At 37.3% G+C, this 14,131-nt stretch overlaps 1 protein-coding gene across 1 annotated transcript in view; it reads right to left on the reverse strand.

The window, feature by feature from the left end:
• Positions 1–1,008: 1,008 nt before the first annotated feature.
• The window catches only part of LOC115231120 (regulator of G-protein signaling 7), a 343,368-nt gene continuing 330,245 nt past the window's right edge, over positions 1,009–14,131 (reverse strand). Inside the window, exons 15-16 of the mRNA XM_029801208.2 lie at positions 1,916–2,052; positions 1,009–1,041 (exon numbers count right to left, since the gene is read on the reverse strand). Of these exons, the coding sequence (XP_029657068.2) occupies positions 1,009–1,041; positions 1,916–2,052 (170 nt within the window). The remainder of the gene's footprint in view (positions 1,042–1,915; positions 2,053–14,131) is intronic.

Below are 14,131 nucleotides of genomic sequence, written 5' to 3' on the forward strand. Positions count from 1 at the left end.
TTCTGGCGACAGAGAACTGATAACATGAGAAAGGCGAGACGCATCGCTCAGTATTCTGTGAGAGGCAAACTGTGCCTCTATATGGTAAAACCACAATGTAGGGTCGTGGGTCCAGAATGGTGGAATTTTTAAAGAAATCGCCGCTTGGAATGCCATGTCGATGTTGGCCGCTGGATTCTGTTCCGGGAGGTCCATTGTTTTCGTCGGAATTTTCAGTTGCTTGGTTGCTGGGTGATGTGCAAACTGTAATTCTTCGACGCGGTTGATGAAGCTGGTTCCGGGCAAGGCGCGATTCGTTTTACGGGGTCACCAAATGTAGTGGATGTGTGGATGTATTAATAAATACATAAGTTGTTTTGTAATAAATTAGAGATTTATTTTCACTACATCAATTTGTAAGCAATGCTACACATTGCTTGTACAGAATGCATATTAAATAATGCTTGCACAAAATACATATTAAAGAATGCTTATACATAATACATATTAAAGGATGCTTATACAGAATACATATTAAAGAAGAATATGTTTGATGGTGTGTGTGTGTGTGTGTGAGTAACTCATGCAGGACAGTCACCTTTATGCATATTCTCTCGTCGTCTCCAAAAATGCGTAGCGTTCGTTTAGGCGTCGGCTCCGGTTCTCTCTCGATACCGATTTTTCCGTTCTATTTATAAAATTTCAAATAGCCAGAAAAATAGATATATCGCAAGACAGTTACTGTTTAAGTAGGTCATCGTTTGTCCAGTTGAACTTCGCCTGACATGGCTCAGGTCAGAGGTCAAAGGGAGCCGATCCATCACTTTTAGTCAGAACAAAGGAATTCTTGATTTCGCGCCTTTGCATGCATTGGTATCTGACGACCGATGATTCTTGGATTTGATTTCGAATCCAAGCTTAGAGAAGGAAGTGCTAACTCTTACACATTTAGTAATTAGTCAGAGGAGAAGTGGAACTGCTAGGGTCTTTATACTCATAGGTTTTCAAAAATTAGTGATATGAATGTGATTAAGATTCTCTGGAATAATTACAAGTTGATGTCTGCAGCAAAAACATGAAAAAAAAAAAAAAAAAGAAAGGAATTTCAGAAAAGCAATATTCAAGGAAGCAGGACTGGGTATAGTGGCCAAGTGTGGACAGGGCTGTCTGTAGGGCATTACAGATCCCCAGACAAATCAATGAACTGGCCCCTATAGTATTTATTGACTGCAAGTCACAACATACATAGATCAGAATTGGGTCCCTACAGAGTTATGAAGCTGCTAGGTAACTGGCAGGTGTGGACATATCTTTAAACAATACTGGATGTGGATAACACAATATCAGTGACAAAAAACAAGTGAGTTGAGAGTACACAAGTGGAGGTGGGCATGAGATCAGTCAACAGTGAGGAGAAAAGGTGACCATAGTAACAATAGAAAAGGAAAGAAGAAGAGAGAACATGTGTCTGAACCAGAGGCTGGAGTGCATTGGAGAGGGGCCTCATGCTAATCAGTTGAGTAGATATGGTGCAAGACAGTGATTCAGATAGGAGGTGGTGGGATGAATGAGGAAGTTTGTGGAAATGCTGCCATATTTGATAAATTTAACATGGTTTTAATCCTGTCCAAAAGCATGGCATAAAGTCTCATGAATTATTTAATCTTATTAACAAGGTGAGTGGGGGAAGGGTAGAAATATTCCCACTTATATTTGATGTGGAAGAAGTGGGGGCTCTGGGAGATCTGGTATTTGTCTGTTTGATGACCACTGGATTGAAATATTTGTGCATGTGCAGTAACACTATCCCAAAGGGGGTGGGCAGTGGGCCATTGAGTTTCATTTGAGTTTTATAGAGAATTAGTTGCTGTTGGTGTGGAGAAGAGTTTTATACATACATACACACATATATACTTCTATATACATAAATACATACATAGAAAGCCTTTGATTCTGTCCCCCATTCATGGAGCTCTTCAACTTGCTTAGCTAAAGTTCCAGAGAACATAATCAAAGCCATAGCTAATCTTCTCTCAAGTTCTGCCCAGAGTTTTAGTGCCAAGCTGCTTATAACTAGATGAAAAAGCATGAACTTCAAAGACATTTGATATGACATTCTGACTTTGTGGTATGTTCCCTAGTAACCTGATGGGTCAATAAATTGTATGTATGCATGAAAATTGAATGGGGTTCAAATCCTAGGTCTTGCTACAGAGAATCTACTCCCATTCAGAAAGTTACAAAGGATGAATAAAACAACAAAATAGGAGTGACATTTACATACAAATAACAGAATGTAAATATATGTGCAAAGAGTAAACAAGATGTAAATGATGTGATAGTAGTCACTGTCAATAAATGCAACAAAAAAATATATATTGTAACCATATACAGTAATCCCTTGATTATCGTAGGTGTTACATTCCAAAACACCCCATGATAGGTAAAAATCTGTGAAGCAGAAACAGTACTTTACTGTATATTTTTTAAATTTTTATAATTTGTATACATTTATTTTATTATAAATGCAAAGCAACACCATGGAGGAATCAACGTAAGCTTAAATAATAAACTGTGATTGGTGAATGGTGATATGGCAAGGGATTACAAGCAATAGAAATGTAGTAGAAAATTACTACTATTATTATCATTACATACAATTGTCATAGTTCTGGAATTTTTTTTATTTGTAACACAATTCAAATGTAGTAAGTTTGTGTATACTTAACTGATTGATGTTCCTAAAGTTGCGTAAAGAAAATGCAGAAGCCTAATGCATCAGGTACTGTGGCCATGTGCAATTACTGTGCGTAAGCAAGGATGATAAACTGCCAGAGACATGCTGGCTGGGTTGTCAGGTAAACTTACTCAATGAACAAAATGACCCAAATGAGTTGGTATGGAAGAGAATGATTATTGGTTGCAAACAAGGGCACAGAAAGCATGGTCTGTGTTCCTAATTTTGGAAATGCCAGGAAAATATTGCAGGTCAAGTTAAGCTAGGAAGTGAATTTAGAGTCATGGACCAGTATTGCAATGTAGTGTGAATTGTCATTGTGGCATCTGACATGAGCAGAGTCAGGTTATTAGAATTGAGTTGGCACAGACATAGAAAAAGATTGCTGAAAGAACAAATATGTATGTATGTATGTATGTATGTATGTATGTATGTATGTATGTATGTATGTATGTATGTATGTATGTATGTATGTATGTATGTATGTACTGTTTATGCTAACAAGAAAAATGTAGCAAAATTAAGCTGAGAAAACTGCAAACATGAAAACAAGCAGCTAAACTATTGCAAAGACAGTGTGTAGTGTGAATGTATGAGGAACAGTGTACAATGACCAGAAAGAATTGGAACACCATTTAAAATGCATTCTCGTATGTGAGAAAATGTAAATTGCAGTATGTTTGCTAGAAAATGAGTGCACAATATGCATGAAATTGACTAAATGCAAAACTAGCTTTAAACACAACTGATTGCAAGCTTAGAGCATGTGCTAGCATGTAAACGAATGAAATTTGCAGAGCTGCCATTATTTTTTTTAACAGAAAAAAAGTGACATGTACATCATCATCATTTAACGTCTGTTTTCCATGCTGGCATGGGTTGCACGGTTTGACTGAGGACTGGCAAACCAGAAAGCTGCACCAGGCCCCAATCTGATCTGGCAAGGTTTCTACTGCTGGATGCCCTTCCTAATGCCAACCGCTCAGAGAGTGTAGTGAGTGCTTTTTATGTGTCAATCAGGTGGTACTGGCATTGACCATGCTCGAATGGTGCTTTTTACATGCCATCGGCATGGGAGTCAGTCAGGCGGCATCAACCACATTTGAATGATGCTTTTTACATGCCACCAGTACGGGTGCCAGTCAGGCGGTACTGGCATCAGCCACAACAATGATATCACTTGACTCAGCAGGTCTTCTCAAGCACAGTTTATTGCCTAATGATTGAAGGGTACTTTTAAATGGGCTGGTTATGCTACACTGGTATAGGCCATGGTTATGGTCTCACTTGGCCTACCATATCTTCTCAAGTACAACATATCTCCAAAGGTCTCAGTCACTTGTCATTGCCTCCATGAGGCCCAACGTTTGAAGGTCATGCTTCACCACCTCATCCTAGGTCTTCCTGGGTCTATCTCTTCCACAGGTTCCCTCCATTGTTGGGGTGTGACATTTTTTCACACGGCTGTCCTCATCCATATACAATACATGTACCCACTGGATTAATGGTAGTGAGAGTACAGAAAATAGGAAGATGCAAATAATAGTTTATGAGAGTCTATAATGCAGTCTTTAAGCACTTCAGTACATTTTTGCATTTGGTGTGTTTTATTTGGTGGTGCCTTTTTCTATATCTCAAAGTTAGCTGCATTTGTTGAACAAAAGACTACATAATTCAGAAATCTGCAGTTATAGAGCTGTGAAATTTGGCTGCAAAAGAGTTGTCTTTGGTTTCCTCTCAGGTTCATGTTGAAAGTTGGCTACTATTTCATGCAGACTATAAATTTAGTAGCTGGAACAATTGTTGTTGTTATACAACACTATTATGATGATGAAATTGTAGATTACCAAAGCGGGAGTGTAAACAGTGAAAATTATGTTGGCAGCTTCTTACCACTTTGGTGTTTAAGCTGTTGTCTCGGCATTCTGCTGTTTGCTTGCCTTCTTTCATTGGCTTCCCTGAGATAATTCCCTAAATTTAGGGCAAAATGCTTCTCCTGATAATGAACATATGACAAAGAGGTTTTTTTTTCTTTGATTGGAGATAGTAAATCATATCCAAAATAACGACGAGAGTTTTGTGCTGAAGTGTGTCTCTCTTTTGAAAGAGTGGTGATCTGATGAGGTAGCTTTCTTTATCTGCACTGATTTTTAAATATACAATTGTATTGTATAATGCAAAGCAAGTATATTAGTGCAGACATGTAAGCATAATTTATTATACACCAAAATATTATGATAAAGGCTGCAAAACACCTGTAATGTTAAGGATGACAAGTGGTTAAATAAATATATTCACCTCTTGTTCTTCCTGACTTTTCATGGTTTATATTCTCATGAAATAATTTCATTGATTGGATCTCGTGGATTTCAGCTTCATAGAATTCTGCATTATACTCCTCTATATTGGATTACTGTGATCTGTTAGCAGAGTTTTCTAGAGGAGCTTTCTGTGATAGTCACACGAATCTATGAATTCATATATTACACTAAATATATATATATATATATATATATATATATATATATATATATATCATCATCATCATCATTTAACATCTGTTGTCCATGCTGGCATGGGTTGGGCAGTTTGACCAGGGCTGGCATGCTGGAAAGCTACACCAGATACAAGTCTGATTTAGCATGGTTTCTACAGCTGGATGCCCTTCCTAACACCAAACACTTCAAGAGTGTAATGGGTACTCTTATGTGCCACCAGTATGGGTACCAGTTACATGACACCAGCACTAGCCACGACTATGATTTCACTTAATTTGGTAGGTCTTCTCAAGCATAGCATATTGCTAAAAGTCTTGGTCACTAGTCATTGCTTCAGTTACGTCCAAAGTTCAAAGATTATGCTTCACCACCTCATCTCATATCTTCCTGGGTCTACCTCTGCCCACAGGTTCCCTCCACAGTTAGAGATCAGCATTTCTTTACAAAGCTGTCTTCATCCATATGCATCACATGACCATACCAGCACAGTTGTCTCTCTTGCATGCCACATCTGATACTACTTATGCCCAAATTTTCTCTCAAGATACTTACACTCTGACATTGCACATCCAGTGAAGCACACAGGCTTCATTTCTTTCAAGCCTATGCATGGCTTTGGTTAGCACAGCCCATGTGTCACTGTCTTATAGCATCACTGTTCACATACAGGCTTCATACAATCTGCCTTTCACTCTGAGGGAGAGGCCCTTCATTGCCAGCAGAGGTAGGAGCTCTCTGAACTTTGCCCAACCAATTATTCTCACAGCTACGCTCTTGGAGCATCCACCTCTGCTACTAACTTGATCACCTAGACAATGGAAGCTATCTGCTACCTCTAACTAACCCCACTGGCATTTGATGGAGTATATTTTCTGTACATTTTTAGTGTTTATTGTACTTGTGCATCTTCCACACACAAAAGCTGTTTTCCCTGTTAACCTTCCTCTGATATTACTGTCCATAGCTTACACTGGGTACATCTTATGGAGTTTCTACCTACGCCTTTTCTGCAGATTGAGCAAGGCTACCTATCTGAAGAGATTTGTCTGCCTTCCTACTTACTAAAACTTTGGTTTTTGCTAGGTTAACTCTAATGCCCTTTGATTCTAGACCTTGCTTCCATACCTGAAACTTCTCTAGTTCTGATGGTGATTCAGGTCTAAGAGCAAGGTCATCAGCATAGAGGAGCTTCCAGGTCATCAGCATAGAGGAGCTTCCTCTGTTATTGCCTGGAGGACTATGATGAACAAGAGGGGGATGAGGATCAATCCTTGGCGAACCCCTACTTGTACCTTGAATTCTTCGCTGTACTCGTTGCCAACCCTCATCTTACTGGTAGCACCCCTGTATATGGTTTGTACAGTTCTTACCAATCACTCATCTATCCCTAGTTTCTGCATTGACCACCAGATAAGGGATTGGGAGACCCTGTCAAAGGCTTTCTCCAAGTCAACAGAAGCTAAGTACACAAGTTTATCTTTGGCCATGTATTTCTTATCTCCTGCAGCTTCCTTTACCAGAAATATAGCCTCAGTGGTGCTTCTCCTTAGCACAAAACCAAACTGCATCTCATCTAAACTAACTCTCTCCCTAATTAGTTAGGCTGTGACCCTCTCTGTAACTTTCATCACCCGATCCAACAATTTGTTACCCCTGTAATTACTTCTAAAGCATCACCTTTACCTTTGTAGCAGTTGACTATGGTGCTGCTACACCAGTCATTGGGTTTGACTTCTTCTTGTACTACCTGATTTACAATATGGCTGACTAGACCATAACCCACACCACCAGATTTTATATATATATATAACAACCAGTAAGTTAGAGGTTGTGGATCCAACCCACTAAGGGATAATACTTATCCAATATACTGTTGGTAAATAAATAAATAAATCAACATTCTAATATCCTTAAGCTGATAAACCAACTAAATTGTTTCTCGATTTTCTTATTTGTATTATATATATATATATATATATATATATATATATATATATACACACATACATATACACATGCATCATCATCACCACCATCTTCATCATCATTGTTGTTGTCGTTTAACATCATACATATATGTGTTTCAAGGGCCAGCCTTGTTGCATCCTGAATTTCCCCAAAATCTACATTAAGGGTATACATGCCTGTGGAGTACCCAGCCACTTGCACGTTAATTTCACAAGCAGGCTGTTCTGTTAATTGGAACAACTAGAACACACGCACATCCTCTCTCCCTCCCTCTCTCTCTGTGCCATGGATTTGTTCTGCCTCTCTCTTTTCATTTTGAACATTTTAAATAACTTGTGTGTGTATGTGTCTGTCTCTTTGTGCGAGTGGCAAATGATGTGTTTCTTTTGCCCTTAAATACCGACAGGTAGGCTCCAGCAGCCACAACTAACCAGCTGTCATGTGGTACACTCCATCACCAAATGAATGGGAAGAGCATGCAATTTTGACAAAAGGTGTCCCAGAACCTACTTTTTCGCTTGAATGACAGGGTTGTGTGGTTGGCTTCAGCAGCCACCATCAGCTATTACATATTTATTGATATATTTTGGGATGATGGAGTATACCACATGAACATATCTGCACATGTATATATGATTAAAAGCTGTATGTATGTTAGAAATGGAGTCAATGTCCAGAGTGTTTTTATAATGCACGTTAACAGTGTCTTTCACACAAAATACTCTGATTTCTCTTCACTTTGTGTATGGTATGTATCTACATACAAATCTGTGTTTATATTGTTGTTTATATAATTTGGGGTGTACTTACTGTGGTCACTACAGGATGTAATAATTTAGTTTTTTAAGCTTTTCTTTTTTTGCTTTCCTCCATTCATGTCTACATGTGGTTTGTTGCCGAAAATCTGATTTTCATTCAAACAGGTTATAAAAACATTAAAACACAAAATATAATATTAATTCCTCCTGGCTGATGACAACATATTCTTGTGACCGAACTGTCTAACTTTGCAGAAAATATATGTAAATTTTTTTCATGAAAAATATGTAAAATAATAAAACAATTTATGAAAAATATTGAAAAATATGTAAAATACTAAGACAATTCTTGAAACGGCGAAAGAGACCGATAGAATAAGTACTAGGCTTACAAAGAATAAGTCCTGGGGTCGATTTGCTCGACTAAAGGCGGTGCTCCAGCATGGCCACAGTCAAATGACTGAAACAAGTAAAAGAGTAATAACATTCTAATTGAAAAATATAATGGCTAACCCGGAGAACTTTCATCTAATTTTTCTAAATCTTTCTGTTAAAAATTGTAATGTGTTTATCACATTTGCATTAAACACTGGTGGTTGAGAAGTGTGCTAAAAATAATAGCTAAATAAGATTTATTTACATGAAAGAAAATTACCGGAGACATAACATGTGTTATTTACAAATATTGACAATATGTGCTATTTTCAGGATATTGAAGACAAAATGTGCAGTCATGCACAAAATGATAGCTTCCAAATCCTGTTTCCTGACTGGGTGAAAATAATCAAATTATAAACCTCTATAACTTTTTAAAAACATTTTCCTGGAAAAAATGAAATAACTCCAGCAATTCAGTTTGGGCAAGTGTATTATTGTGCCAAATTTTAAAACAGAAAAGGTCCCGAAAATGCAGTATAGTATCAAATGACGTTGATAGATGGATACTGTCTTTACCTAGTATAAAACAACAGATATTAATTGTTGGACAGCAGTGATTAATGGATTAGATGGTGAGCAGAAATAAAGTTTGAATAAAAGCCTTCTTTGAACTGGTTTATGACAAATTTTATTCAAACTTTATCCTAAATGGATGCCAAAATGTTCAAGAGGACCCTACCAGATGACCCAACTGAGGAAGATTATATTTACTGGAAATAGAGGCTACACATCTACATAGCAAAAGCAAAAGTTCCAGTTGAATCTAAACTGGTGGAACTCTTAGTTCTCTGTGGAGCAAGGACCTACTCCATCGTCGAAGAATCCAAAACCTTTGAGGCAGCAATAGAATGCCTGAACTCAAAGTTCAAAAAGAAAGGTTCAAACATAATGATGCGCTATAAGCTAAGAACTTGAAAAACAAAAGGAAAACAAGTCTGAAGAAGAATTTATGTCAAGCCTTCAGGTACTGGCGAAAAAATATAAAATCCCAGCCTTAACGGCAGACCGTTACCAAGAAATTCTAATTGGTGATGCCTTTGTGGCTGGGCTTCAATCATCATCAGTCAAATAAAGGCTTCTTAAGTAATCAAACGACAGCTTAGAAACACTCTATAAGCTTGCTCAGACCATGGAGGTGGCCATTGAAGACACTCGCAACCTATTGCAAGGCTCAGCTGGTATTGATCAACCACCCCATCTCACAACTACTAAATCAGCATGCTTTTTGTGTGGTGGAGACATCCATAAATAAAAAAAGTCAATGCCAGGTGAGAAACTCTACTTGCAAAAAGATGTCAGAAGAAAGGCCACTGGGAGAAAGTCTGCCTCTCAAAAAAGCCACCAAGAAACAAAGGAAACTTCCCTAAAACAGCAGCTATCACAGAGCCAGAGAGCGACTCAGAGGAAAACAGTGATGGAACTGTAATGGCCGTGCGGTGGGAGGTGACGAGAATGGCTCTTTTGTACCACATCACACGGCTGTTACAATAAAAGAGGAATTGGATAGAACATATAAAGTGCCAGAGGGAAAAGAGACACAGCCGTGTAAGAATAATTAAGAGAACCTTTATTGATATATTAACATGTGTGTCTGTGTGTGCATCATGTATACAGAATAACAGACAAGCTGTCGTGAGGACAAAATGTGTGTGTGTGTGTATGGGCATAGATGTATGCGCATGTGTTAAGAACATTTAAGGATGGCAATGAGAAGACAGTGATAGTGTCCATGAGCCATCGAAGTGAGAAGTAAGTTCATAGACACAAGATGACAATATCAGTGCATAGTCAGTCGCACACGGTAGTTGAAATACTGTATCAAGAAGTTGCAGCAATGATGCTGAGACGGTTATAGGTGCATGAAGTCGTGGCTGGGATACTGCTGCCTGGGTCACTTGATATAGGAGTTCATGCAGGTTGTATTGTTGATCCGTGGTGAAGTAATTCATGAACAGTGAACTGTTGGAACCTGGGTGAGTTGCTTGCTGAGGTGTGTACGAAGAGAGATGTTGATGATGTTGAGAAGAACATGATGGTGGCAATGAAGACGGAGGTTGCCGTAATACTGTTGGACGAAGTCGTTAAGCCTCAACGTTTGGTGGTGTTTGGCTAGACCTTGAAAGGTCTGGAACCAAAGAATTTCTTTATTTACCTATAAAAGGTATACATAGAGGGGAGACTACAAGGGATGAACACTTACATTCTTGTAAAATGGTTTGGGTTGCAATTAGATGAAAAATTTTTTTAAAAATTGGATAAAAGGATGAAATAAAATTATCTACAATTAAAAATTTTTTAAATATTGTTCCGAGTTATTTTTTATGGTTAACCTGCCATTTAAAAAACTTTTCCCTTTGGTTTTTGCCTTTTTTTTTCTTCTTTTCGCCTTGGCCGGCTATGCTAGCATGGCCCCATTCATCATCAACTTCAATACTACAGATATTCATCTTTTCCCAAACGTACTTTGCGACAGGCACCTCTTCTCCAGACGGATCATTCTCGACAACTGGAAATTGAAATAACTTACCAACCCATGTCTGGAGATGAAGTGACCAGTCCCAATCCTTTTCGTTCGTGTCGTCCATGAATAACAGAGGTTAAGGTCAATTTCTTCCAAACAATTTCTTTTCTCCAACAGGCCTATTAGAGCCATGAACCATACAACCCCTACAAAATTCAGGCTCACAACATAGAAATTCATTGCAAAACAATTTCTTTTCATCAACAGTCCCTTTGGGGTCATGAACAACACAATCTCTACACACTTCAGGCTTGCAACATGAAAATTTATTCTAAAACAATTTCTTTCTTCCACAAGCCCTTTAGAGTCATGAAACACAACCCCTACAAACCTCAGGCTCACAACATAGAAATTCAGTGCAAAACAATTTCTTTTCATCAAAAGGCCAAAAAACAAATCTAAGAAGTAAAAGATCCCATCACTTTTAAACAGAACCTGGACAAACTTCTTCAAGGAATATCAGATAAGCCACCTATACCTGGCTACAACTCACTCAACCAGAACTTCCTACAGGAATGGGCCATGATACCACAAACCGTGGCTTAAAAAGGATTAAGTAAATCCTATCAGGTGGTACTATTAAGTTAGTCATTGCCTGGGAAAATTTTTGGTCGAAACATATTGAAGTTATCTAAATAAAATGTTCCCCTGTGACACCGTGAATCCTATATAATTTACAGAATGTCGAGAATTTACCAGTAGCATTGCCCAAATGATCTTAACAATAGTTTCAAAATTCATCCAAGGCTAAGACCACGTGCTATACATGCTCTACACAATTCAGGATCACAACATAAATACACTGCAAAACAATTTCTTTCCCTCAAGGGGCTTGACCATATTTAACATTGTCCCAATACAATTCAACTTTCTATTGTATCATTTGTTGTACCTTTATACTGGTGGGGTGGAGTGTGCTGAATTTTTATATTATTATCATTATTATTTCTTTTTTTCTTCTTTCTTCAAATTTTCTTCCATTTCTCATATCATCATCATCATCATCATTATTAGTATTAGTATTATTATGTTTATTATTATTATTATTATCATTATTATTATTATTATTATTATTATTATCATTATTATTATTATTGTTACTTTATGTTTGACTTTGCTTTCCATTTGTACAAGTTGGCTCCAAGTCTCACCCAGAGACCTCAAGAGACAGCAAGTTGGAAGTTCATGTTGGTGTTATGCCTAGAGTACCATAAATTTGTCTTTGTACATAGAGTTGTTCTAAAGAATGTTTAAGAAATCATAAGAAAATTATGAGTTTGTTTTAAAACTTGAGATTACATAGAAAGTATTTTGCGTAGGATATGAGCAGTTCCCATGAGCACTATCTTTTGAATTTCTGCCATTTTGGGGTTTCCTTGTATCTGAGCTAGGTAGCAATCAGCCCCTTTTGCTATCATTCCCAGGGCACCTATGACAACAAGTATTGTTTTAATCTTCAGGTTCCACATTTTGCTAATTTCTATTTCAAGATCTTTATATTTGCTCAGTTTTTGGTAGGACTTGACACATACGTTTATATCGATTGGGACAGTCATATTAATGAGGAGGTATGATTTTTGTCTGAAGTCTTTCAATATGATGTCTGGCATATTCACATCTATCTTTCTGTCAGTTTGAATGGTGAAGTTCCAGAGGAGTGAGATATGATGATTTTCAAGCACTGGAGGTGGTTTGTGTTCCACCAGTTTTTATCACGGGGCAAGTCCAGGCTTTTGCAAATTACCCAGTGAATATATTGTGCAGCTCTATCATGTTGAGATACTCTGTAGGCACAAGAAGACTGCACTTGGAGACAACATGATCAATGGTTTCATTTTGTTGTTGACATACACGACATGTTGGGCTACTGCCATTCTTTAATGTGTTGGCCTGGTAGTTCCTTGTAGGTAGGCATTGATCTTGATCTGCTATGATAAACCCTTCTGTTTCAGATTTTAAGCCAGAGGCCATTAGCCATTGATGGGTCAGGGCTTTGTCAACATCAACATTATTCGCTCTCTGGGTATTTGCTATTGAGAGGTTTTTCTTGCCATTTGGTATTCAGAATATCTAAGGCAGCAGTTTTAGCATGGGTTTTCATGTGCTTAGCTTTTTCTGTGCTTGTTTCTTGTATGTCAAATTCCGAAATTTGTTGTATTTGGAATTCACTTAGATATTCCTTTGCCTGTTTTGTTACTGAGTATAATGCTTTCTTGTTTTCATGTTTTGAGACAAGTTTTAACATTCAGTCCTCAGAGTTTTTCAGGTAGGCATCTTTGTCATTTGTGGCAATCTTCATTGTTATTGCTAGTTGTAAAAGTCCACGGCCTCCCTCTTTTCTTGGCAGATAAAATCGTTCTATATCTGCCTTTGGGTGGTGCATTCTATGCATTGTCAACAGTTTTCGTATTTTTCTGTCAAGATTACATATTTCAGTAATTGACCAGTTAACAATATTGAAACTGTAAGTCATGACTGGTATGGCTAAAGCATTGATTGCTTTGATCCTGTTTCTCGCATTCAGCTCTGTCTTGAGTATTGCTCTCACTCTTCGATAGCATTCTATCCTGATCCTTTCCTTCATCTCTGAATGCCTTATTCCGTCCCCTTCTGTTACCCCTAGGTATTTGTAGCTATCCGCTGGGTCTAACTCTTTTATGACATTCTGCTGGTTAAGGTTAATGTTAGATGTTTCTGTCGTTTTTCCTTTGATAAAGGTAGCTTTTGCAGATTTATCAAGGCCAAATTGCATTCTGATGTCATCACTGAATTGTTTAACAATCACTAGTAAGCCCTTGAGTTGTTGGTAATGTTTTATTATTATTACTATTTCTACTTCTACTACTACTACTACTACTACTACTACTACTTCTACTACTACTACTACTACTACTATTATTATTTCTATTATTATTATTACTCTTTCTATTACAATTAATATTTCTATCACTATTAATGTTACTACTACTACTGCTACTATTACTACTATTGCTAGTACTACTACTACGACTTCTACAACTACTACTACTACTACTACTACTACTACGGCTATTATTATTATTATGGTTATTATTATCATTATTATTACTAGTATTATTATTACTATTAATATTACTATTACTTGCACTACTACTACTACTATTACTATTATTACTATTATTAATATTATCATTACTATTATTATTACTATTACTACTACTACTACTACTTCAACAACAACAACAACTACTAC

This window comes from Octopus sinensis, linkage group LG2 (assembly GCF_006345805.1).
Source record: "Octopus sinensis linkage group LG2, ASM634580v1, whole genome shotgun sequence".
NCBI lineage: Eukaryota > Metazoa > Mollusca > Cephalopoda > Octopoda > Octopodidae > Octopus > Octopus sinensis.